The sequence below is a fragment of the Haliaeetus albicilla genome, chromosome 5 (assembly GCF_947461875.1).
Source record: "Haliaeetus albicilla chromosome 5, bHalAlb1.1, whole genome shotgun sequence".
Classification (NCBI taxonomy): Eukaryota; Metazoa; Chordata; class Aves; order Accipitriformes; family Accipitridae; genus Haliaeetus; species Haliaeetus albicilla.
Genome location: NC_091487.1, coordinates 25,262,512 through 25,289,632, shown reverse-complemented (window position 1 = coordinate 25,289,632; position 27,121 = coordinate 25,262,512). Strand labels below are relative to the sequence as shown.

The following is a 27,121-nucleotide window of genomic DNA, read 5'->3' as shown; positions in this document are numbered from 1 at the left end:
TGCTCTCCTTGTAACTGTAATTTTGATGCAAGGCTGAGAAGCAGACCAAGAACTCTGAAATGAAAGGCTTGAGTTCCTTGAAACATACACAAAAGAGTTTGCAAATATTACTTCTTGAGACAGGAACACAGCTGGGGTCATTCATGTGGGATGCTACAAGGTAGCAACCTTGAACTGTGACATGAAATTTAACTTGGGTGAAGAGTACGAGATGGAATGAAAGGAACATTTACAAAAATAGACCTAACACTGGAGAAAGGCACCTGATAAATAGAATTCCGCTTTTTTGGAGGGGGTAGATTCAACATCCAATGGCTCTTGACACTTAACAGACAAAGAATTTTTGCCTGGCCTCACATTTCCTTCAATACAGTAATTTGATGTTCAGCTATCTATGAGAGGGAACTTGCTCAATATTGGAATACAGTGAGCAGATACCGTGGCACTGACAGCCAGTTTTGCAGATGCTACATTCATTAAGATGAAGCCTTCCCCCTAAAAGCACAGGTACTGGCACTGGAATAGCTGGGATCAAAAGATGAATGATAGCTGTCTGTAAAATTTCCAAGCTATCATTTCAGTCTGTAGTACACACCCAAGAAGCTGCTCTTCACAGCATACTGGGGCAGAAAATAAATCACCTGCTATTTCCACTGTAATTTCCTTAGCAGTTTCAGACAGAACTGCAAAGAAGCTACAAAGTGCTGAGCTGGAACAGTCTGGCTCTGAGCACAGGCCTGCTAGGTGATTCTTATCAATTATTAAAGGTGACCAGGAAGCAAGGCAGTATGCAGGGATAAACAATCTCCATCTCCTCTGTCTGCAGAGAGCTTGGGAGACAGGCAAGGCACAGTGGCTCAGGAGATGTCAAGTAGACCCTGTTCAGTCACACTGTAAAAATTCAGGGTCAGAATAAAAAAAATGCAGACAGCCAGGGCAGGGTAGAATGGAGGTCCCCAGATGCCAATATGAAGCTTTCAAAAACCTCACCATAAGAAAGGTTGTTAATCATGATGAAAGTCCTAATGTCTCAGACACTGTCTGGCTCTCAAACTGTAACGGTGTTTAGATTACAGGAAGGAAGACACGTGCATACATGTGAACATGCAACTACACACAGCCTCCAACTTGTACTGGTCTGACTGCTGAAATGCCACTGCTGTTTGACTGATATATGTTGCTCGAAAGAATTGAGATTTAAGCAGCCAGTTGTCCAGGAATATAACCTAAGGATTCAGGACATGAGTCTTTTTAAGAAGACCTTCTCATGGTCATCCTCTGCATCTTCCAATGCAGGCAGTGCAAACAAATGCCAAAGCAACAGGGCTACTATACCCAGAGTTCTCCAGAGAGAACATTTTACAGTCACATGACTCCAAAGCACCAGAATCAGCCTGACATGCAGCAGATCTCGTGCTTCTCATCCGCTGTTCCCAGGCTCCCTTTGCTGGCTCTAGAACTCCCAGGAGTCCATCCACCGGAGCCCTGCCATGGGGCTGCTAGGGTCAGAGGCCATGGGTCCTATCATCCCATAGGACAGAGGATGGAAGAGGTAGAAGCTGTAGAAAGAAACCAATTGCCCATCAGGGACTGCACAGTTTTCTGTCTCAAGAACATTGCAGATTAGTCCATACAGATGTCCTATGAGACCTTTGGTTTTGGGCTGCTCTAAGCTCCACTGGGGACCTTCTAATCTCTGCTGAACACAATATATACATAGCACACAGTTTTATCACAGGTGGTATTTTCTCTTAGAAAGCAACAGCTTTGGAGAAAAGCCAGCTGAGAAAATGTACAGCAATGAAGAATTTGCCTGTATTTGAGGGATCTAGCACCTTCTAGCATGGGGACTAAAATCAGAAACCACTGAACTGCAGGTTTGGAGGAGAATAGTGCTGACACTGAGTGCTGGGATAAAAGAAAGATTCCCTGCAATGGAAAAATGTTTTATAATGCATTACTGGGACATAGATGCTGAATCTAATCAAATGTGAGGGTTTAGGATTGGGCTTGATGATGTCTGACAAGTTCAGCAGAGAAAAGAGAGGCAGAAGCAAAGGCTAAGGATAATTAACAGGCAGTAAGGTTTCCATTGAGACAGTGACTGTCACACATTCAGGAAAAGTTCAGCTTTCAGCACTCACCTGTACATGATGAGCAGAACCAGTGCCAGGAACCCCCCTCCATATACTTTTCTAGCTATAGTGCTGGGTGACAAGAACGCAGCACAGAACTTCAGTAGTGTGTCCCAGGTGATTCCTAGGAGAAGGACAAGGTAAAAGTCAGGAGCAATGTAGAGGTGAAAGAACAGAGCTGCTATTTTCAGTCACAGCCTGGGCTGACAAAGCTCTGTTAACACCAGAAGACCTTGTCAATTTTAAAATTCATTTACGTTGGTAACCTTCAGAACTATCAGGATTGTTTTGTACCAGCAGAAGGTTCTTTTTTCTGACCTTTCCATTTGAATAAATGCAAGAGAAATCTGGGCCCCAGATGCTAACTAAGCTGGTACAAAATCACAGGAAAAACTACCAAGACTGAATTATAAACAGACATGACAGAAAAGTGGGGGCAGCAAACAAAGGGAAGTAACTTGTGTAAAAGCATATATAAGAACAGCAAAGCAGCAGAGAATAGGAATCATATCTCTAAATTTAAATGCTCTAAGCACTAGACATGACTGCCTCTTCAGGGTGGTAACAAAAAAAGACAATTTGGCACTGCAAGCTGGTTTGTGAAAAACATTTTGAATTTGTCAATGTTTTCAAGCACTTTGCACAAGCAAGCAGAAAACCTATAAAAAAATATTTAGTCTGAAAACATTCCATTTAACAGAATTTCACCGGTTTCCCTGCCTTGTCTTCTCTCAGACTCTAGTATTTACCTGTCAACATGCTGGAAAAAAGCATGGCAGGAAAGTAGTGGTGAAAGTAGAGAACTCGTCCCATCATAAAAAAAGGGAGGTAATGAAGGAGCCAGCCCAGCGTGATCTGCCCTCCACCACGTAGCACGACTCTGGACAGTTCTGGAACACAAATAAACAGACTTCAGCAGAGGAAAAACTCACCCACCATTCCTATTTGCAAACCTTATCACATTAAGTAAACTCAACAGGAATGATCTTTGCAGGAAGTCATGTACTGGTCTGAAATTGCTCCAAGCATCTGCAACAGCCTAGCTGCATTCTTTATAAACATACAAACACTTTTCAGGAGAACAGTTATCAGAAAAGATATACAAAGACATAAGTCTCAAGGGACTGGCAGGAGGTTGACCATGCTCTATGTTAACACCAAACTTACAGTTTCTCAGGACATACATCAGACTAATGAGGCCATTCCAGTTTCTGATGGTTTTTATTCTCTCTGTAGCAGACTACAAGCCATCCACATGATCACTTTGCCAGCCTTTCCTGGAAAGAAATGTTGCCTAGCTTTCAGAGCCAGGGGAAGGGACTGAGAGCTCTGGTGTCCGCATGCAGTTTAGCCAATAACTTATTATGTAATTGAATAGTTTCACATCACATTTTAGAATTCACTTCCCACAAAGGGATCTACAAAATGAAGCAACCATTGATGTAAACTGGAATGGTCAAAGTATGACTTATTAGGGTTTGTGAAAAGCTCTATAACCTTGGCATTGGACATAATAAAGGACCATTGCATCTCTTGCATTTGTCATTTGCTTTGCATAAATATTGGGAAACATTTCTCATTTCAAAATGCCATGCATACTACAGAGCACATGCAGAGCTTGAGAGCAGGGCATTAATCCAACTGGTCTGTCTCCCTTACAGCCAATACAGGTAGCACCTTGCAGTGTTTTTGTTGAAGATCTGTTCTGTTCACTAGTAAACTATTTGAGATATGAAGCTCCCACTCTTTTTCTTGTAGACATTACTTGATAACTGAAGCTCAGTGGTTTCCCACTCTTGGCACACAAAGTCCTGCCATCCATACAATTTTAAGGTGCCTGCAAAAGGCATTTATGAAAAGGAAGCCTATTATCAGTAACATGTGTGGGATAAGTATCTCTACTAGAAAAAACACTTGGAAGCCTGCTAAGCAGAACAAGCTAAAAAACCATGGGACCAGTAGACCTCTGCAACAGGAAGGTTTCCCTGACACAGGTTTTGTCACCTTCTCCTACTGATATGTCCAGATCAATTATAGTCTTTCCAACAGATATACATCTGGTCATTTGTGAGCTGCAGTAATCAATGTAACTGAGAGCAACTGTGGCCAGCATCTTGGCTCTTCAGCAGTTCATATGCTACTCCCATGGTAGGCTGGGTGATCACCTGCAAAGCAGAGCTGGCATGAGAGCTACTGACTAATCCATGCCCTTGTCTCCTGCCAGAAAACAAGGCAGAAAAGCCTACTGAGACTCATCTTTGGATCACCTTAAGATGCCAGCTTATACACAGAGCAGCTCTGAAATCTCCAGCAAAGGAGCATAAGACTTTTGAGGAGCCACTGATCACATCTTCTGCCTGTGAGTCACTTCCAGAGCTCTTCTCTTTGGCTAAGTAGGTGTCTCAGGGCCCTTGCTGACTTCAGAATTTCTGATGAAGCCTTAAAGGCTCATCAGGAATGGTCTGCCATGCAAAAAGCAAGATTTGTTCACAAAAGTGATTATTTCCAGTACGGAACCCTTTGTTAACAGTCACATCGTTCAGTGCTACACTTTCAAAGCACTATATAGCTTAGTGTTTTATACATACAGCTGCCTTGAGCATATTTTGTTCAATCCCCAAGGTTTCAATGCAATGTAAAAAAAGATTTTTTTTTTTTTTTTTTTTTTAAATACAGGAGTCCCAAGATGAGCTTTCCTTATCAGGAAACCAGGATGTTATAATAGAGATTCTATAGCGCAGGCAGGATAGGAAGACTGACCTCACCTTTCAGTTCAGATGTCAGTTGGACACCTCTCTTCAGGGCCACTGCAGTGGAAACTGTTATCAGAAGATATAACCCAATAGTGACCAGATTTAGCCACCAAATCACCTACATAGGAGAAAAAGAAAGATTTGGGACTTTAGGCATGTGAGAGGAAATGAAAAGCTACATGCAAGCTTAAGAGTACAATGAGAGAGACAGTCTAAAAGGAGGAGGAGGAGGAGGAGGAAGAGCATTATTATCACTGGCAGAGACAAGACTAAGCTAAAATTTGCTAAAGACATTGGCCTGGAACCTCCCACTCCGACTTACCGGGTTTCCCAGCAAATAAACTCGATAATCGGTCTCATTGACACCAGAAAAACGCAGGCCCTGAGGAAACAGAGCAGAAGGGAGTAAATGGGTTTCCGTCAGTCCAGTTTGTATTTTGCACAGTGTCAAAGGTGAGACAAATTCCCATCCATGCAGCTCAGGTGCTACAAAACAAAGCTGACAACATCTTCAGTGCCATTAAGAGGTGCTATGCTTCAAGAAGCACAGCAAAAGCACTTGAAAACAGGAAGTAAGGTGGATTGATCAATATACCTGGTAGTTGATGGGCCAGTGCCAAGGTTTGGATGTAACTTCATTGTCCTTTGGTTTGAGGCCGCTGTTTCCCTACATATAAGTCAAGATAAAATTTAAATGAGCAGGCAGTTATGCTGCAAAGCCTGCCCAGAAATGTCTGGGTACACAAACATACATGAATACTCTTCCTGAGTAAAGCTGTTTTCTGACTACATAAGCACATCATCTTCTGGAGATGGCCACAATGAGGACAATGGATGTTTTAATATTACTGTACAAGTGAAAATGTTCTTTGGGTACCATTAGAGGCAGCATTCTCTCATTTCTCTTCTCCACCTTTTCTGTCAATGAGGACACATGTTGCATAAGCAAGACCTTTGTTCATTAAGAGACTAATCTGATAGGTTTCCCTCCACTCTGAAAAAAAGCCTCAGAAAGATTATTTCCATGGAAACTCACACAGGTACTTCCTTACCTGAGACAGCACTATCACTGGTTGCCATGGAAATGCTTAGCATTAACAATGATTTGCTTGACTACCTTCTTTCTCTTAAGAATCTAAGAAGAGCTTTACAAACAGTAGCAAATAAAACCTTAGACTCTTTCTCAAAATAGTAACTTCTCATTCTTCAGACAAAGGGTTGAGGAGCTGGAAGCAGAAGGGCTGTGGCCAAGAGCACAAAGAACAATCATGGGGAAAGACCACAAGAGCAGTCCATCTTGAAAATATTAAATCCAGCTTTTTTTTTTTTTTTTTTTTTATATTCAGGGAGAAATAGGGAAGAGGAAAGCAGAAAACAGCACCTCAATGAATTAAAAAAAAAAAAAAAAAATTAGAAGTTTTCCATTTTCAATCCAAACATTTGCTGTTCTCCTAAGTGCCTGTTTAGCTAATTTTCCCAACTCTGACCACAGTTATTGTGCTGCCTCACAAATACTAATTTAACTTTAAAACTTTCCAGCAGGGTAGGGAAAATTTCCAACTCTCCTTTCCAGAACCAGATTTCAGTAGTGGAAGGATTACGTAACTAGGCTGTAGCTAGATCACACCAACAGCAGAGCCAGGCACCAAGCCCAAGGCTTCCAAACCTTTCGAAGATTTAGCTGCAAGACCACCCCTTTTTCTAAGTATAAATTCAAGTAGGTTGCTGGGGCATGTAAATTCTGCCCTAGCTTGCAGCCATCACCCAGATTATCTCAGAAGATGCTGTTTCTTTTTGATGCAAGAGAAAGGAGGAAGAAAGTTATAATCTAGAATTAATGATATCCTACCCGGATCATAACCATGTGGGATTCTAGCAGAATTTCTGCAAAAGAGGGCTTCAAGACATCCAGGCTGATATTGGGCACTTTAGAAAAAGAGAGAAAAATAGATTAGAAGTCTGTATGGTTTACTTTTATTTGCCTCATTCATAATAAACTAAACTCTCTCCTCCTGTGACAAATCTGCTTCTAGCACCTCTTTTAAATTTCCTACGCAATTAATTCATATTCTAAACACAGAGGCTTGCAGTCAAAAGTATCCCCCAGTGAATTTCACAACTGATGTACTGATTTCCTCCTTTACTTCCAGGAGCAAGAGAAATAGACAAAAGCCCATGAAATAAACAGATTTGTATTTCTAGCTGAAATTAGAGACATATTGTTCATAGGCTGCTGTTTATCTGTAAATGAGCCATGAGTGTGGGAATGTAAAATGCATTACAACAGACAAGGAAACTCTATCAAGTCAACAGCCCAGGATTTCTCTCCTTTGGTTTGCATACAGTCGCTCTGAAAGGATGAACACTAGGTTTTTTTAATAACTCAGAACTCAGCCCAAGTCATCTGCAATTCATGGGATGAAAATTATATCGAATAATTCAGGCCAAATGAGGCTGTAACACATATCTAACTCCTGGATGAGGCTGCAAGGCCCATCTGTCATTACTGGCAAACTTAGTTCTCTATCACACTTCTATTCATTTCTTGATGGTACTGCAAAGTCATGATTTAGCATGCCCCTGGTAAGAGAAGGGAAAAAAATACACCAGAACAGGGTGGATCCTAACTTTTAAAAAAAATCATTGAAGTATATACAACATACTCATATCGATGACAGTAATTCCCAATTAAACCAATGATGTCAAAAATAACAGCCTGTACTGGAGTGCCTATAAAACTTCACACTTTTGTTACCCATGAAGATCTCAAAATCCTTAAAGTCTTTATACTTCCACTACACTTGAAGCATTATCACCAACTTAAAGTACAAACAGTGAAGTAGAAAAAGGCTATACGTCTCTGAACAACTGGCCCAAGTTCAGCAAAGTTGTGCTTGAGTTGGGAAAGAACACACAAATTCCAAACACTGAATTCTTGCCATCTGATAGCTCACCCCTTCCTTTAACAGCAAGCCGAGATGCACTCTCAAAGGAAAAGGAAATAAATGACTTACACTTAGGGTTAATATGATCTTCAAAGTTCCAGAGGGAATTGGGAGTCTCCTTCAGGTATGGTGTGCAGGTGACTTCCACTTGTTCCCAACCCCTGAGGAACAGCAGAACAGTTAGCCACCACCCCACAAAAGATGACTCAGTACTTTCAGTTCATGTCTGATTTTTTCCCCATTTAGCTTTATACTTTCTCATAAGACTTACTATACCACCCAACCCCAGCAGCTGCATACTTACATACTCTTACATGCTCTAAGCACCACATAGAAACCAAAAGAGATTTGCAAGACAGCCAACATCAACATTCTACTGAATATTTGAACCACATTTCTAACTTTGGGCATCTAAACTAAAAAAAACCTAGGTCCATACACAAGCAGTGGGATTTTTGAAGATGATGCACATCAACAACTAAAGACTACTTCAAGTCAATCCTTACAGTCTCTCCAGAAGAAAATCACCATCGTTAAATTAAGTCAATCTATGCCTACAGCAACTGCATTACAGAAACAAAAGAATGACTTTAGAGGATGCCACCAACTGTTCATTTAGTCTTTCACCCTACTTCTAGCAGGTCACATCAAACACTTTGGGAGAAAGTGCATCAGACCCTGCAGTAATGTGACAGATTAATAAGGAATTTTCTACCAATCACCACTTAGCAGACTTAACTCCACTAATTAATTAATTCCATTAATTAATCAACACTTAATTCTCGGAAGGACAGTGATTACTCACCTTTAAATTCCTTAAAAAAAAAAAATCCAATATACTCTAACCATCCTTATTTGCAGTTAACAAGTATTTTTCCTCTCAGCTCTCAATGCCATCAATATTTTGTGGCAGTAACTTCATTCACAGGATAAGTTTGTGTTGGGGGGGCAGGGAAAATAGCCCCTTTCTTGAATGCTGTTGACAGAGGCGGTGATTTGTTTTTTTTAAAACCAATCATATTATTTACCCATGAGCCCAGTTTTATTGGTAAAGTCTAACTGGCACTTGCACTCCTGAGCAGGCAGTCACCAGAGGTATCTGCCTGCACTCACTATGATTCAGCATCCACAGGATTCCTTAGAAGCCCTTTTTACCATAACACAGTGAAGGGAAACCTAAGCTAGCAGTAACGGAGGCTGCTCTGGAAACAAAAGCAACATGAGTGCACAGCCTGCTGCTTCAGGATCCATGTTAGCATCCCACACAGTACAGCTTTGTAGATACAGCTTTGTGGCATTAGTCTGGATGTCACCTCATTTTAATGATGAAGATATATAATTCAAGGACATATTAAATCACAACCCCTGCTAATAGCAGCTTGTTACTGTTGCCTTCTCTTCAGACACTGCATGCAAAAATGGCAGAAGGTCTTCCAACCACAAAATAAATTAATGAAATAAAAAGAAATTTGGAGGATTATGGTAAGGAACAGCATGAACTGCCCCAGTTTCTAGCAATTTTTGTGAACCCCAAGAATAAAATGGGCCTTGAAGAACACGTCTGTCATCGCTTCCTGGACTTACCAGATGACAAAAATCTACGCCCATGCCACTCCTGGATCTCTTAGTAAGGGATATTATTTTTCAGAGCTGTATACCTTCACTGTAACAGGCTGCATAACCCTAACCCAGATCTTCCCCTCTGGTTATATTTTTAGTACCTGCTAGTTACTTTTTTATTCTTTTAAAGATAAATAAATGGAAGAAATGTGGTTATTGCTTAGTTTAAAAGTACCATTGCACAAAGAAACATGTCAGCTCAAGGTTGTGCAAGGGTGGAGGGGGATTACAAGCTATTTACCATTTTGGCAGCGTCTTTCCAGAAGAGCCCAATATACACCCTGTGGCCACATGGGTTAGCCGGACCTGACTCCGTAGGACTTTGATGAGCTTCCCAGTCTTTCTGCCCACCACTTCAATCCGCCAGAAATCATTGGAGTCTCCTGTTCCATTCTATCATGAAAACATACCATAGGACTAGAAAAAGACACCACCACACACACAAACAACCCAAACAAAAACAACAAACAAACAAGAAAACACCAAACCAAAAAAACTAGAAGACATACAGGATTGAAGCACTGCAAATAGGAACTTCTGAAACTCTAATGGTGGCAAAGCAAAACAAAGGAACCCGGGCTACTCTCGTTCAGACTTCACACAAGAGATTCCCCATCAGGAAGAGATGATTCTAGACATGAGCAACTACTCAAATACATTTTTATCTTGCCAACCTTAAATTTTTTTGCTTCCAATTCATACTTGACTGTGGCTCAGAGTTACTTTTTAAACAGGGGTAACTTGGCTGCTTCACAAAAGGGTTTAGGCAACAGCCCCTTGCGTTTGGAAATTCAGCCCTCAAAGCAGATTTCATTTTAATGATTCAAAATTCTGTCATCGTTCTGTCAAAAAAAGGCACTTGTCTATGTGACAAGGCCAAATACATAAAATAATACTTGTCAGAGCAACTTCAAGGTTGCTCAATTTGGCATTTCTGGAGTTGAATGCTGCCAAACCTAGACTGGCAGTAAAAGCTTAAATTATTTCCTTGTCTGTGTTCACATTAAATAGACCTTAAATATGAGATAAGCTATTTCATACCAGATCAGTTTTTCCTCCAGTATGGTAGATGTACATCTATCACCTTGGCTAACAAACTAAAAAAGCAAGAATAAATCCCCTTGGCATGGTATGAACTCTCCCCAAAAGAAGGAGCTTTTGTTTTATCTTGCCATTCACTTACTATTCCATAGCCAGTGACCTGAAAATGTTTCCTTGTCAGGGGAGCCTCATGCTGGTGACTGTGAAGATTTCTAGAAGTTCTGAAACGAAATTTAAAGTCAGACCTTGTTTTGTTTTTATGTCTCAGTAAATTTGTGATATGAACTTTCGTTTGAGCCATTCAGAGAGCTGCCAGCACTTTGACCACTGAATTCCAGCTAAGGGCAGGGCAGGATGCAGCCTTAACAGCGACGGGGGCCACAGAGAGTAACTGCCACTTCCCACCATGCAACTCTGAGCTTATGCCACACTGGGCAGTGCTGGAAAAGGAGGACGGCATGCAGAAATCCAACCCTCAAGCTACAATCCACCACCTCCAAGCAGAAAAAACATTGTTGGTTTTGGTTTGGGTTTTTGTTGGGGTTTGGGTTTTTTTTAAATGAAGAGTAAAGGTGGGACAGTCCTGCTCTTGCAGGAAGCAATATTCTGACCTCTCTTGATTATCAATTTCACTTTTGAGGGGAAAGATTGTACCATTTAGTCAGGCACAGATTTACTGAGGTGGGAATCACTGACCCCCCATCAGCACCAGCTATACACGGTGCAGACAAACAGCCTCCTGCCCCAGCAGGGACTGCTAACTGAGGCAACCAGAAAAACCTAGCCATATCCTGGTCAGTCCTTCATAAAAACACTCAGAAAATGAACCACCCCCACCAACAATACAGCTGCATCCAGCCCAGCCTTATCTGCACAGAAACCGGCTGCCCACACTGCATAAGGTTCATACACAAGGAGATGAGAGCCATCTGCTGGATCTTTGCTGCAGCACTGCAGTTTCACCTCCCATTCTGGAAACCTAGTCAAGACCTAATCAGTGTTGCCTAATCAAGATTTTATCGCCTTCATTATCATATATTTGATAGTAACACCCCAAATTCAATGTTTTGTTTGTTTGTTTGTTTTTTCAAATCTGTGCTGGTTTTGGCTGGAATAGAGTTAATTTTCTTCACAGTAGCTAGTATGGGGCTGTGTTTTGGATTTGTGCTGAAAACAGTGTTGATAATTCAGGGATATTTTCATTTCTGCTGAGCAGTGCTTACACAGCGTCAAGGCCTTTTCTGCCTCTCATCCTACCCCACCAGCAAGGAGGCTGGGGGTGCACAAGAAGTTGGGAGGGGACATAGCCGGGACAGCTGACCCCAAGGGATATTCCAGACCATATGACGTCATGCTCAGCATATAAAGCTGGGGGAAGAAGGAGGAAGGGGGGGGACGTTCAGAGTGATGGCATTTGTCTTCCTAAGCAAGCATAACGTGTGATGGACCCCTGCTTTCCTGGAGATGGCTGAACACCTGCCTGCCAATGGGAAGTGGTGATTGAATTCTTTGTTTTGCTTTGCTTGCGCCCATGGCTTTTGCTTTACCTATTAAAATGTCTTTATCTCAACCCCCGAGTTTTCTCACTTTTACCCTTCTGATTCCCCCCCCATCCCACTGTGGGGCAAGTGGCTGAGCGGCTGCGTGGTGCTTGGTTGCTGGCTGGGGTTAAACCATGACAAAATCTTAAAATCATTTTGGAAAACTATGCAATTATTTGTGAACACGCAATACTGAATACAACATGACATGATTTCCAGGTTCACAAGTTTAGAGCTTCTGTTAAGAAATCAAAGCCATGACAGCACAGAGCACTGTGGCATGGTGACATTAGACTAGATGAAGATTAAATATCAAGTCACTAGGGTTCCCCTGGTTCTTCTCAGGCATGCCCTACAGAGAGGGAAGGCACCAGCTGACATTTTTGTTCAAAGTGTTTCACTGCTGTGATCTCGGTGTTGTTGAGAACTTCAACCGGTGGATACTGCCTATACACATAGGAACAGGACACTTGCAGTACACTGACAAAAAACCCCACACTCTATTTGCCTAGAAAACTCAAAGAGAGCAGGGACAAGCAAAAGAATGAGAGTTTTGAAATTGTTTCTTTGCAGAAGAGTTACCCTTAATATTGCACCTCACACAGCTGAACAAATCCCTCTGCTGCTTAGGTAGGTATTTCTAATGAAGTTGTGTGGTTCTGTTAAAAGTTTCCCATTTAACAGACACCCTTCAAAACAAACCCTAGAAGAAAAACTCCACAAACCCCACACTGGAAATGCAGATATACAGACACCTCTGACACACAACCTGCTTGTGCTGGCCTAACCATGTAGTCTCTAGCAGGACAAATCTCCCACCAGTTCTATTCAATCACACAATCTCTTTGAATCCCATAAATCATCCTTACTCTTTATGTTCCAGACGAATAATATCTCCGTGCCTCACAAACTCCACAGGGCTCGAGGGGGCTGACAGATCTGCTGAAGGAAAGCAAACTAATCACATCAATGCACTGACAAACATCTCAGGCTCTTAGAAAGTTTCTTGGGAATGCTCATGCCTCAAGCAGACAATACAAGGCAAACTAATTTGTGTCGACTCTAAGGCTAGTGTAAACCACTGCTCTAGTTTAAAGATCAGCCCTGAAGGCTACACCAAAGAACATGGCTCCAAGCAGCTCATACTGCTCTTACATAAAGAGGATGCCTGGTCAGGCTAACTGAACACCAAAACTATATATATATTTTTTTATTTCATGAACTATAAAATTACTCTTGCAACACTGATTATAATTTTGTTATATCTAGGTTATTTGCATTTCTTGTTGTTTAGACAGTTCTTCTTAATTTTTATATACACATGCTGCAGGTGAAGAAAGGAAACTCTGCCAGACCAAACATGCCTCAGCTTACATTAGATGATATTCTAAAACAACAGATATATGTACAAACCATAGATCCTCACGTTCAGTACTCTTATCTTGTCCCAAGCAAGCATCCATGCAAATCAGTTGAATACAATGTATCAGAACATACCAGGACTCAACTTCTCCAGGACCCATAGCCACAATAACAGATTCCACAAAATATTAACTGAGTTCAGATTAATTTCCTCTCTTGTTATTTGCAGCCCTACCTAGCTGAAAAGTTGTCAATGCAACCTTCAGCTGAGAAAAGCTTATTTACTTCAGCTGTACAATCTGGAGAAAAACCAGAAACACAGTAGACACAAACAGCATTAATCAACCTGGAGCCAGATTCCCCTTCTTCTTCCTGCTCTCCCACCCATACCCATGAAGGATACTTTGCCCTGGAGGGAACTCACAATATTTAAGTGAAAAACTGAAGCAGCAGTTATAAAAGGCACTTTATTGGTATTTGTTACCTGTATCTGAATCATGTTTCTTTATAATCCAGAGGTTATTTGAATCTTTATGTAAGTAGGCAGTGACCTGAAAGCACAGGATAAATTATTTTACCAAACAAGAAAAAAGCTGGTGATAGCACACACACATTTGCCAGCAAATTGAAGTCCCAAATGAATGCACCAATAACAAAGAAACCCTGGGATGACTTTTATGATAGTGCCTCCTAGAAGGTCAGTTACTGGCCACTCCTTAACCCAGATCACACCTTTTATTCAGTGTATAGCTCATCCACTCAGAAGCACTAAACCTAATGGCAGTTCACAAACATCACGAGGAACAGCCTCCAACTGTACAGTTTAACCTCCTCCCACCCTACTTCAGAGGCTCCTTCTACAACAACAGGATATCCAAACCTTAACTTTTTGAATAATCACTGACCAGTACCAGCACCAGGAGATGGAAACAGCACTGGCTTTACAGACAGGCATCACTGGTAGAGATTTATGACAACAGGTTGCCTGTGACAACCACAATACTTCTGCCAAAAGATCCAGGCAAGGTAAGAAGGATTCAGGGATCAACTGTTAAAGCCGCACATGCTACCCAGCTAATCCTTACTGGCCTGCTCAGCCTCACACAGAGTAACTGCTCCTACTGCTACCATGGGCAGGGAGGCCATCTGGCCCCAAGGTGCTGCTCCCAAGGGCAACCTTCCCGAGCAGCTTGAGGAACTGCACCCACTTTGCTCGCTCTCCTCTTCTGGCAGCAGCAAGCCCTGCTCGGTGGGACCCTTGCCCAGTCCCAGACCTGTGCCTCCCACTCAGGTGGGAGCAGACAGCCCAGTAGGTAGGTGAGAGGCAGAACATACAGGAGTGTCTGAGGGTGGAGAAAAAGGGAGAGCTGGAGGTGGAACCTCATACCTTGAGGTCATGTCATCAGGAGAGGAGGGAAAGGAGGAGGCAGAGAGATCACTACCTCCTTCTTTTCCTCCCTAAATCTCCTCCAAGTTCTAAAATCCTTTCCCCTTTCCACAGCCCCCAAAACCTCCCAGCACCCTACCCTTGTCCTACCTCCAGGACAGGGAGCACAGAGGGGGAAATCTCCACCCTTTCCCACTTACCCTCAAGGAAACTCCCATCAGTGTCCTCTCCAAATCCCCCTTCCCTGCTTTTAGTGTCATAAAGCATGCTCTGTACTTGAATTTTGCCTATCCTTGAGCCAGTTTTGGTATGACATCTTCATCTATGGTAATAAACATCAATGTCACATGAGAGTATTAGGACTTCCAGTTGGGAAGAACAGCAGGAAAAGAAGATTGAGACAAAGTTTTAATTTCTGAAAACTTCTTCCTCACCACAGAGACTGAAAGGAGTTAAAAAACAAACACTTGTTTTTCTCTGGCAACTTTCTTTCAAGGAACTCAGAACAATTTTTAGACAACTGCAAAATACATCCTGGGAAAGCTGCAGAAGCTGCAAAGATTTATGAAGCTGCATGATGATGGACAAAAATAAGAAATTAATTTAATTTTTGTACTACTTAATTAGCCATAGTTACATGATTTCTGATTTTTACTTTGATTTATTACTTAATCATTTAATCAGAAGCCCTTAGTTCAGATACTTTCATTATGGCTAGCTTACAAATGTACAGATATCTAATTTAATGAGCAAAGCCTTACAAATTCTTTGGTGACAGATGAGGAAAGCAAGGCACAGAAGGAGAGTAATCCATGTAAGGTCATAAAGGCCAGTGGCAGGAGTGAAAACAACACACAGCAGTCCTATTCTGTGCTTTTAAAACACAGCAACGAAACCTGTAAGTAATTTGGTTCAAACATAAGTTTTACAGCCTTCCTTGAAGAAACAACAGCACTTTCATTATGGAAGATTATTTTTAAGTCCTCTTGGCTTCCGTCTATAGAGGGTGGTCTTGCTACTACAATGAAGACTTGTTACTCTAAGTCACCCCTCTGATGCAATGTGGCAGGCTCTCTTCAAACATCCTTTTTACTCAGACCTTGAAGCCAAGTGCACAGCTGTGGCACTGAGAGGGTTACAGGTGCTGAGTAAATACATAGCTCTTTTCACAACAGCCCCTAATGCTAAGTGCAATGGGAGTGAGTTGATGATCGTAGTCAGAGGCAGTACTACTGCAGCACACTAACCTGCTGCTGGCGAGCCCCAATGCCCTCCGGGTAGAGGTGCCAGTGGGAGTGAAGGTATCCCCCTGCCATCCGAAGGTTCTTCATTGTGACCACAGACCCATACGCCAAGTCTACACGGGAAGGAAGGAGGATAAAAGGCATAAGGCAGCTCTCCTATAAATATCCTCCCCCCCCCCCCCAGCTAGTCTGCAGTGCTCCGATTAGGCATGCATTCTTCTGCTTTGTTTTGATGAAAGCTCATTTCCCATTTGACACATTACTCCACACAGCTCGTTGCAGGCTTATCTTCCATCCCCAACCATGATTCAGTAAAACCGTTACATAACATTTGGCTGAAACACTTAAAATTCTCCCACCTAGTTTTAACATAAACAGAAGTGCTAGTTCTTTTGTATGTGATTTCAATAATGAGAGGTTTGAGATAGCTTTCCATAAGAGTATATGGTCACATTAAAATATGATCTAGTTTGAAAACATGTGATGACTATGAAGCGAAGCACTCCAGTGCCCCATCCCTACAGCAATACAAGAGGGAAGGGAGGCAAGCTCAGCTATCAGATAGCGGAGCTGACAACCTGGCTTAAGACACCTCCCTTCATAGCCTCCCAACACAAGTGAGAGAACAGTCTTGGAGAACGGACTTTATGCTCTCCCTGTAGCAGCTCTGCAGCAGGGAACAGCCAGAGAAAAGCTGAAGTAATCGGAAAGCTAAACCATATTAAAGGCTTAGTAGCCCCCAGCCAACCCGAGGATTAGGGAACAACCACAGAGCCATCTTTCCCCTAAATTTGTACACATGCTGAGCACAACACAGCTGAACCACAGCCACACTGTGTCACAAAGGAGTTGATAGTTTTCATTTACACGTATTTTGGAAACAAATCCCACATGTGAACACCTACAAACCTAAGGTGAACAGGACAAATCTCTTTTTGTTGTCTCAAGCAACATAAAGGCCAAAAAATAACAAGATGCATGCACACAAAACTGTCAAATTCCTCAAAATGGCATCTTTCCCTCTAGAAGGAATATGAGGAATGGCTAGTGATCACGCACTAAACACAGTGTTATTTTCAGCCTTTTTCTTTTCTGTCAATACATACAACTGCACAGAGGAACAGCATGGATCTGACTATGACCATGAAGGCATAACGTGCACTGTCCTGCACTAAGTCACAGGAGACACTGTTTTTATTTAAAACCCCACGTACATTGATAACACTCAAAGTGGTTTATTCCTTTGGACACTCACGCTCTGGAACGGAGACATTATGAAGATTGTTCCCGATCAGCTGGGACTGAAATGCTGAACTGAAGAAACCATCCCCCGGACCGCTACAAAAGAGAATAAAGAATTTAACAATTCAAAGTCTGGCAAAACAGGCATACAAAGCTCTGTCACACATTACCAAATTGTTTTTACAGAAGGAAAACAATAAACCCAGACATGGCATCAGGACAGGAATGACTGCAGTTCCCCTAGATGCACACAACTCTAATGTTGTGAATCATAGCAGATACAGCCTTGCAGAAAATTGTCCAGAGCTGCAAGGACTTGAGGTCACAAAAATGTACATGCTGGCACTGCACAAAGCACCATCAACTATCTTTGGAGATGTTCTTATGACAAAAAAACTGACCCACTACCAGATTAGATACAAGAAAGCCTCTCTGTGGTTCCTTAAGTCTCATTTCTGCTAAGAGGTTAGTGGTAAGACCAGTTGACAAACTGAAAAATAACAGATTTAATTATTTTTTTTTTAATAGTGAAATGCTTATTCACCTCATCTCTTAATGCTGGCATACAGAAAAACATTACTTGGCCATTTTACTAGCTGTTGTGCTCTTTCCACATAAAAAGCATCCCTTGGTTGCAGGCATTCAGAGAAGAGTCCTCCCTTTGGGAACACTCAGACTTATGTTTTTAATCACAGCCAAAGCATTTTTCAGGAATGGAATGCCTTTTTTTTTTTTTTTTTTTTTAAACAAAAACAAAAAGAAAAAGAACTGAGTTGAGACATTTCCAGGTCCAGGAAAGAGAGGAGGAAAAAAAGGAGACAGAGAGTTTGGTTAGGATACTTGCTTGGCATTTCAGAAAGTCTCAAGCTCAAATTCAGTTTCACTGCCAGCTTGGCCAGAGCCTTTCTGTAAGAACAATGCAGGAGTCTGGGAAAGGAATTAAACAAAGACACAGCTTGTGGCTGTGTTTCTGACACTGAAAGTGGAGAAATCCATAATCAATAACCTTTAATTCAAAGCAAAGACAAGCAATTCTTCTTCTGGAGAAAACATTGTGAAATACCTTTTATTTAATACTGTAAAATGAACAGCAAACATAGCCGTGTAGAGGGCAAGCGGGAGCAGGATGAGGCAGAGTACACGAGCCAGTAAATGCTTCCCAAACATCACCTGTAACAAACACAACCTGGATCAAACAGTGCAGCTGCAGGAGCAACTCTAGTCCTTACTTAACAGGACTCTGAGCAGTAGTCCTATAGCTGGAGCTTGCCATGCAAGCAAGCTCAGCAGGCTGCAGAATTACCTCAAAAGGGCCTAGAGAGAGGTAAAAAGCTTAGGCAGACCATGCTGTACATCTCCAAAAGCTGGAGCTGTGGTACCTTGAAAATTTGGGGTCCTGGGAGGAAGACAAAACCAGGCAATAGGACAGTTTAACTTTCCAAAGTGCTGAGCATCCCTAATTTTGGCAAAGGAGGTTGGGCAGCTCCCATTGACAATACTTTGAAAACAAGGACCTTAACTTGTGTGTCAGTGGTACACATCTTGACACAAAATCACAACAAGGAGATAGCTTCCAGAATAGTAACTGTCAAAGCTAAGCAAAAGGGAAAATGAAAACTTGTTCTCCCAACAAGTCACCCTATGCAAACGTGAATGTAACCAGGACTGCTTGGGGACCTAGATATGCTTCATTCACAGAAACCAGCTCACTTTAGCGAGGATGCTCTCACACTGCAACTTCTGTTGCTCAGTCAGAAGTTACAGAAAAGTCAGCAGCAAAACCTATGAGTGTTTCAGCTGAAAGCAGAGTATTTCATTTAAACCACTTGGAAAGGCAGTTTGTACACAGATGCACAAGAAGCAATTACATATTCACATCCTACTGACACTGCTGGTGGTAATGTAAAATACAGGGTGGGCAATAAATAGCTGTGGGAGAAGAAAACACTTAAATAGGAAAAATGGTTTGCTAAATGTCCCCATCTAACTTCAAAGCAGATAAAGGTAGATGTGCTTGCTATCCTCCATATTTTTTTTACATGGTACCTATCACACAATAATTAAGCTAATCATTCTCCATCCGTGAATACCAGATCCAAAGATTTCAGAAGCAATGGAAAAAAAGCTGAACACATTACAAAACTAAGAACTTACTGAAGTCAACAAAGGAAACAGTTGCTCAGCTCAAGTACTTCAGCAGAACACTTAACCACTGGGCACTTGTAAAAATGCTGATTGATGGTACATAACCAAATTTATGCAGTGGAGAGGCACATGAACTAATCTCCAGTTCCCTGCTGAAAATGACCACAATACGCTTCAATTGTGAAAAGGTTCAGACTTCAATGCAAAGTCAAAGACGACAATGCACATGAAGGACAGCACTGAGCAAACCAGAACAGTGGACCAAGACAAGCTGAGAATTCTAGAAATCAAATTAGTCCCAAAAACATTGCATGTAAATAATCATGAGTAGTTTCCTAACAAATGCAGAGATAAGTTATTCAGCCTTTCAGGGGTTTAATCCTCACTTCTTTTTCTGCCCCGCCACCCTCAAGCGCCAAGGTTGCCAAATAGTTACTCAGAAAGCATCTACCTTCTGCAGTAAATTTCTTTACATATTCTAACACTCAGGGGCTTGCTGCCTTTGCTGCCAGCAGCACAAATGAAATCACTGTGCAGCCGTCTGCTGGCAGAAAGCTTAGACATGATGGATTTCTTCCATTTCAAATGCAATTAACTGACTTTGCTCAAGAAGTGCTTCTCTGGAGCTGGAACATTGCATCTTTGCAGCCTGTATTGATTCACATTAATCAGAGAAAACAAATCACACAGCAGGAATAGAAAAAGTCCCCCAAACCCCCCACTGTTTATGAGACAAACAGGACAAAAACAGTAAGTGAAAGAAATAGAATTTTCAAGCTTCAGAAGAGGCCAAGACAAGAGGAGAACTGAACAACTTTTATAAGATGTGCTTGAAGATTTTGTCTTCCTGCTGGTTGCAAGACAGCAAACGGTACATCAAGGTATTTCTCCAAATAGCAGATTTCACAGCCCCCAAATACAAAATGCAATATATTAGAACAGGGCACTCAAACACACTAGCAATTTTCTTAAAGCTCATAAGAACTAAATACATGTGAAATCAAGCAGGCTATGGCTGCTTTCATCCTCAGGACTGGTTATGGAGACTGCAAGTTGCAGAGCACTCCTATGACTCATGATGGACTATCACATGCTACTGCTATGCGGCCTATATCCCCCGTACTCTCATGAAGCAGAGCCTGAGCTCACGCTGCTTATGCAAACTAGGTGCTGCAAGACATGCCTGTCTGCCAGGTAGCACGTACTCCTAAGAAGGTCAGGTAACAGTGTTGGACATCATCTTGCTTGGGGCCATTGTACAGTCATTCCCAATGAGCATTTTTAGCCTAGACTGAAATAAAATTCATTCAACTGGAAAGGTAATAGTTCCTCTCAGGAAAAAGCAACAACCTTTTTGCTGTGCTCTTATGACATTACATCCCACTAATGTGTGTGTTTGTTTTTTTTCAAACATATGGCAATAGTTTTTCCATTATAACCTTCATCTTTAATTATCATCATCCACCTCAGATGCCTGTTTGCTGCAGACAGATATCACTGTTTGGCTAGTTACATGGTTGTCAAAGACTAAGAGAATTACAAAGCAAACAAAACAAACCCTTAACATAAAGAAAAGTTTCTGACACTCACCAGTGACAGGCTGAGGTTCCCCAGCAAGTCCCATAGGTCATAGATCGTGTTCAGGCCAACCAAGAGGACTACAAAAAGGCCAACAAATTTTACCCCTGTTGCTCCAGCAAGGTTCACACCAGTCAGACTCAGCCAGAACCACCAGGAGGCAGAAAATGGCCTGCAGGACAGATAGAGCAGGTCAGTAAATAAATGATGGCTACATGAATGGGCACCTGCAATCAGGAAAATAAACAGCAAATCGGTTACCCTGCAAAATTACATTCCATCTTCTCAGGAGCCCATGAGGAACAGAAAGACAAGGTTTATATTAATTTTAGAATGTTGCAAGCATACTGGCTTCAGATACAGTCTTGTGAAGCCTTGATACAGGCTTCAGAAGGGCCCAACACTTAAGCCTGGACAGCCCTAGATCTCCCCTTTGAGGGAGAGAACATAAACACCAGGTATAAGCTAAAATACTATTGTGAAGAAAGTCTGACATGTGGAAGGTCTGAAAATAGAAACAGGACTTTTGCTCCATGAAATGCAAACTTACTTCTCTCAGAAAGCTAAGGACATAGGGGAGAACAGGAGAAAAAGTATAGCCACTTTTCCTAAAGCAGAAAGGCCATAGCAGAAAACATCTACCCAAAGCACAAACAAAAGCTGCAGCAAAAAGCAAACAAACTACAAACTAAACTAAAATTGAACCACAGAGAAAAGATGAGAAAAGATGACAGCAGAATTTAAAATCCTTTTCTGACTGACTCCTGATGCCTTGACTGTTGTATTTTGACTAGACAAAATCCCCAAGACCTGCTAAGCAACACAATAGCTAGAGCTGGCTTTTAATTTGCATAAAATCCACTAGTTTGAAAACAGGATTAGCTCTAAGACATGAGAAATAAGTTCAGGTCAAGGCATACAGAGCTGATCAGACACTGTCCTGTAACTTAGTACTTGCACTCCCTGGAGTATGTGTTGTAGATGAGGATGGCCTTGGATGGCCCTACATGACGCTGCAGGCTACATTTTAGCCATGTGTGCTGCAGTCACATTAAGATTCAGTGTGACTGATATGATATGATCAGTTCTTGAACGTTTCATGAAAAAAAAATTGCTCACATATAACACAGTATTCTAAGCTTTTATGTGTTTGAATTCTGGATGCATTGTGGGGAAACTACTCTCTACAGCTCAGCCACAAAGAAGCCTTCTGACATATCCAAATACCTATAAATCACCCCACCCCCCCGTGGACTGGTCTATAGAACTTATCATCAGCAACTTGACTACTTCATTCGGAAACATCCTGGCTGTATTTCCTTCAAAATTTTGGTACCAATTTCTCTAAACTGAACAAATTACACTATTCACCTCAGTTACCAGGATTTTGTAAGTGCTTATAGGATTACAGTCACAGATAAGCTGTGTTTTTCCAGCCTGGAGACAAAGTGACTGGTTCAAAATAACAAATTAATATCTCTGCCATTAAGGAGCAAAGCCTTGAACAGGTTACAACCATCCTTCATTCCTCCTTTTCTGACCTACAACACTCTATACTAGCTTTCTTTCCTGCCAAGTTTTAAAAAGCTTTAACCTTCATTTTCAAGATTTTCAGTTCCATAAACACTATTTCTGCTGATATTTCCTTTCATGCTGAAATTATCTATTTAAGTCTCCCTCCTGGTTTACCCCAGCCACAATACTTTCTCCCCAGTTTCACAAACCCTCATACTAAAAATTTCTTTCCCCTACCATGAGCCATTTTCACCTCCAAATTTCCTGAAACAATCTCATCTCAGCCATCCACCCAGACTACCAAGTGGCAGATATGTTTTAGTACTTCATCTGTGTGAACACTGAGTACCTATATTTCAGCAAAATTATCATCTTTATCTTACCTATCCGCACAGCTGTTAGATTTCACCATACTCAGAACAGCTCCCATGAGGAAGAACATCAGAATGGGATCCAGCAGAATATACTGTGACAAAGTAATACAGCCCGTATCTGCAAAAAGACACACAACAACGTCAAAAAGGCTTGTGGTTCTAAAGTGAATGTAAGATTGCAGGAAGTCAGTTTCCTCAGTGTAGTCAAGACAAGGGAAACAAGGGAAATTTTAGAAACAGAAGCAGATCAGAACATTTCAACTTCTACTTGGGTAACAAATGGAAAAAAAAAAAACTCAAAAAAAACAGGCAATACAACGCTATCTGTGAAACACCATTTGGGAGGTGCTGCTAACATATTCAGATGGAGAGCGTTACAGACAGCAATGATCTACCTACTACGGCACCAGCATGGTGCCAGAGGATGCTACAGGAGAAGTCATCTTTCAGATGTTACCTAGAAAAACTGAATATGACTTGGTATTTTAAGTCTCTGTGCCTCAATATCTGTGCATCCTCACAATACCCCAATCTGGGTAACTCCATTTGCAATGTTGAATTGAGCCAAGTGGAGAAATTAACAAGGAACTTTATTTATTTCTTACTGCGAACTCTTCCACAGTAATGCAGTAAGCTATTAAGTACCTCTATAATTCATATGGGAGACATCAATACTTCACTAGTGGGCAAAATCATTCCTGACCATCCATCTTATAAAAATTCTTAAAATTGAGGTAAAATGTAGTCCAATGCTGTGGTTATGCAGATAACAGAAGTACCTATGAACTAAACAAGACTGTAAAATTCTCAAGGGGACCACCAATTAAAAAGCTTCATATATAAAATACAGAATTACTTTGCTTTTGGGAATCTCTGCTACTAACCCAAATAGCCCCTGGCTAGGTAACACATGATAATCCAGAAATTAAATTCTCTAAACAATTAACCTGCTCAATTTTGCTGTAGCAGGAACACCTACCAAAAATAAGGACACAAGCTGTGAGTAAGGCTGCTGGCAGTGACTTTGACAGTTCCAACACTGTGAGGTAGGCAAAGGGAACCAGGCAGGAGCCAAGGAATGCACAGAACTGCAGGAAAAGAAGATCACGGGAGAAGTTATAACCCTCCCCAAGGTGAACATGCACCCATACCTTTTCCCTTCATCTTCCACACCTACCAACAACAGGAAGCGTTGCAGTAGCTGAAGTGACTGACTAAGAACATCAGGCAAAAGCCAAATGAACAAAGATACTGTTCAGAGAAGGACAGCTGCTTACTCCGTTTTGCGGAGGTGTCAGTAACAAGTCAGTCATTCTCTTGCTAGACTACATCAGATATTCATAAAAAGGTACGTCAAGTAGGTGCACTACACATCCACCATACTCAACTTATTTTAAGAAGACATCAGAATACAAAATCTAAGAATAAAATACACCTGTACCTTACATCTTTAGTAGGCCAGTATCACCTCCCCCTACGCAACTGACACTGAGGATAGTTGAAGGAGGAAAAAGAGAAATCAAAACAAAAGAAAGCAGTATCACAGTAAAATTTGTTCTTTTCAATGTCTGGTTCTAGCACTTCTCCCACCTTTGGCACAGGGCAACCTAGAACCATGAATTGCTGGAGACCCAGAAACTAAACCAAGAAAATATGCCTTCCCACTTTTTATTCTTCTTTCTAGACACTAGCAATTGGCCACTGTTTCTTCTTTTGGCTCATGTTATCTGCTGTCAGTTTTATGGCTCTTGGCCTTCCTAGAGAGCAGTACAGCCAGGGTTTCAGACAGAATACCACTCTGAAGAGTAATTTCGCCCCCCACTCCACCAGCTTACTCAGCTCAGTGTCACTGGTGGTGGCAAATGCAGGTGGCAGTGGATGATCCTGGCTTTTTGACATCCTTGGCTCCCCAGAATAGCAGCCAGGCACAACGGAGTGAGCAGGAGCCCAAGCTAAGCAATGTCCCCTTTGCAGAAAAGGCAAGATATCTGTCCCACTCAGGAGCATGGTCCCACTAATCAGCAGCAAGAGTTGGACTCAAAAATCACCTTACTGTCTTACCTGGCTGCTCACAGTCAGACATTAAGACTTCATCACAAATACAACCAATAACACTTTTCTAAGGAGGTTAAAGACAAGGCACAAAGCTAAACAGACCTCTGATCTGATCCAGGAGAGCTGTTCTTATGACATTACACTCTGTACTGAAAAGCACAGGAGAGATAACCAGTTTGATACTAGCCTGTAGAGCCTTACCCCTCTCATTCCCATGTAGTTGTGCTGCTCATATCTGTCCCCTGGCTTTTGGAAAGGAAAGGTACCATCATATCCACTAAGGTAGCCAGCAAGTCCAATCAGCATCTGAAGAGGAAAGGTGAAAAAACTGGTCAGGGAAATTACATTGGAGGAAGGAATATCCAAGCCAGCAGCAAGTAAGATTTTTATAGAAGCCAAGTCTAACCCAGGGGATAACTACTTAATTTAGAGACACCATCCAAACAAGAGTTTATGTACAGAATTCACATGCATAGACATTGCCCTTTGTCTAAAGGCAAAATCAGAAGGGATCAAAAGGACTTTGGCTGCTGACTACAAGGATTACTGCAAGCTCAAGAGAAATACCAGGTGTGGGATTTAGCAGAGAGAATTTTGTCTCTGTAGATTCTCCCATAGCTCCCTATTCCTATAGTTTAGGAAGACTCAGCCTGAAAGGAAGATAACCTTTCCGAGGCAGGAGGAGTGCACCTTCATCAACACTGCACACTGTTGCTAGAACAAGTTCTTCAATTACAGAACAGCAAGTCAAGGCTTTCAGGGTCCTTTGTGGTTGGCATCTCATTTGCACACAAGCTACCGGGAGCCACCTGGTTCCTTTGAACTGTAGGCTTCTATTACATCTCTCCTCCAAACCACTTAAGTGCCACGTTCATTTTGTAATTTCAAGCCTTTCAAATACCCAACATGCAATACTGTTTTGTTTTCCCATATTCAAAGTATTTTCCTAAAGAAGAAAAGATGCAAGTTGAGGCTCTGGGTACAGAATGTAAATCACCACGATGCCAACAACAGTTAGGAAAGGTATTGGTGCTCATCATATCCTTCAGCCAGAAGGAAGGGGAAGACTTTTGTTGGCCCACTCCTGTGGCTTCTAAAACATGTAACAGAAGAGCAGTTTACCTTCCCCAAAGGGGGGTGGACATCAAAGAAGAAGGTCCGATTAATGTAGTAGCTTCCCATCTTCCCAAAATGGGTTTCATCCCAACTGGGAAAAACAAACAAACACACAACCTGCTATAACGAAGGCTGTAAAAAAATCCAGGAAGGTCTTTTTACTCACGCTTTTCATCATGTAGAGGGTTAGTGCCACACATTCGATATGAGACAATGTGTTAAATTCACCGGTAAATCATGGAGAGTACTGCAGCCGTTCTAGGCAGGGTCCATTTTAAAGCGTTTGACATTAGCACTCCAAAACCCCTCACCCACCCTCCCGATTCCAGACTGAGCTAAGAGATGTTAAAAGTCAGCCTGCAACCCACAGATCCCCGAAACTGCCTCCCCGAGGCCGGGTCCCCGCCCTGCAGCGCGTCCCCAGAGCAGCGGGGAGAGCGGCTCGGGGGCCGGGGCCGGGTCCGGGCTGGCCAGAGAACACAGCGCTTCCCCGTGGCCCTCCCTGCCAGGACCCCCCCATCCCACCGCCTGCCTGCAATAAGCACCGAGCCCTTCCCAGCCGGGCAAGGCGGGGGCGGGCGGGTGCTGGGGAACGGGGCGAGGCTGGGGGCCGGGCGCGGCCACGAAAGCCGGCTGCTTCCGGGGGGCGCCTGCCGGGAGGAGGCGGACACCCACCCACGACCCGGGCCTTGGGCCCGGCCCGCCGCCCCCGGGCCGATGCCCCGCCGGAGGGGCGCGGGCCCCGCCCCGGCCCGTACCAGACGTGCGGCGGCTCCGGCAGGCGGTGGAAGCGGGAGGCGAAGCTGAGGAGGGTGACGAGGGCCAGCGCCGCCGGGCGAGCCGCGGCGAGGGGGGGGGGGGGCGGCGGCGGCGGCGGCGGCGGGGCGCGCCGGCCCCCCCGGCACCCGGCGAGACTCCCGCCGCCGCAGCGGGCCGCCGCGCGGGCCCGGCTCGGCCTGGCCGCCCCCCGCCGCCGGCATCCGCGGGCCTCCGCCGCGCGCAGCAGCGGGTCGGGCGCGGCGCATCCTGGGAGACGGAGTCCGGGGCGGGCGGGAGGGGCGCGGGGCA

At 42.8% G+C, this 27,121-nt stretch overlaps 1 protein-coding gene across 1 annotated transcript; it reads right to left on the bottom strand.

Moving 5' to 3' along the window:
* POMT2 (protein O-mannosyltransferase 2) lies at positions 1 to 27,093 on the bottom strand. Its single transcript, XM_069783779.1, is given in 22 exon segments — positions 1 to 1,559; positions 2,145 to 2,259; positions 2,885 to 3,025; positions 4,901 to 5,006; positions 5,211 to 5,270; positions 5,484 to 5,555; positions 6,738 to 6,814; positions 7,903 to 7,994; positions 9,695 to 9,846; positions 10,637 to 10,715; positions 12,905 to 12,974; positions 13,882 to 13,948; positions 16,032 to 16,141; positions 17,284 to 17,366; positions 18,334 to 18,440; positions 21,006 to 21,165; positions 22,892 to 23,000; positions 23,862 to 23,970; positions 25,139 to 25,243; positions 26,060 to 26,144; positions 26,812 to 26,906; positions 26,908 to 27,093. Coding segments are annotated over 22 exon segments (2,271 nt in total). The 5' UTR covers positions 27,079 to 27,093; the 3' UTR covers positions 1 to 1,453.
* Positions 27,094 to 27,121: the final 28 nt, after the last annotated feature.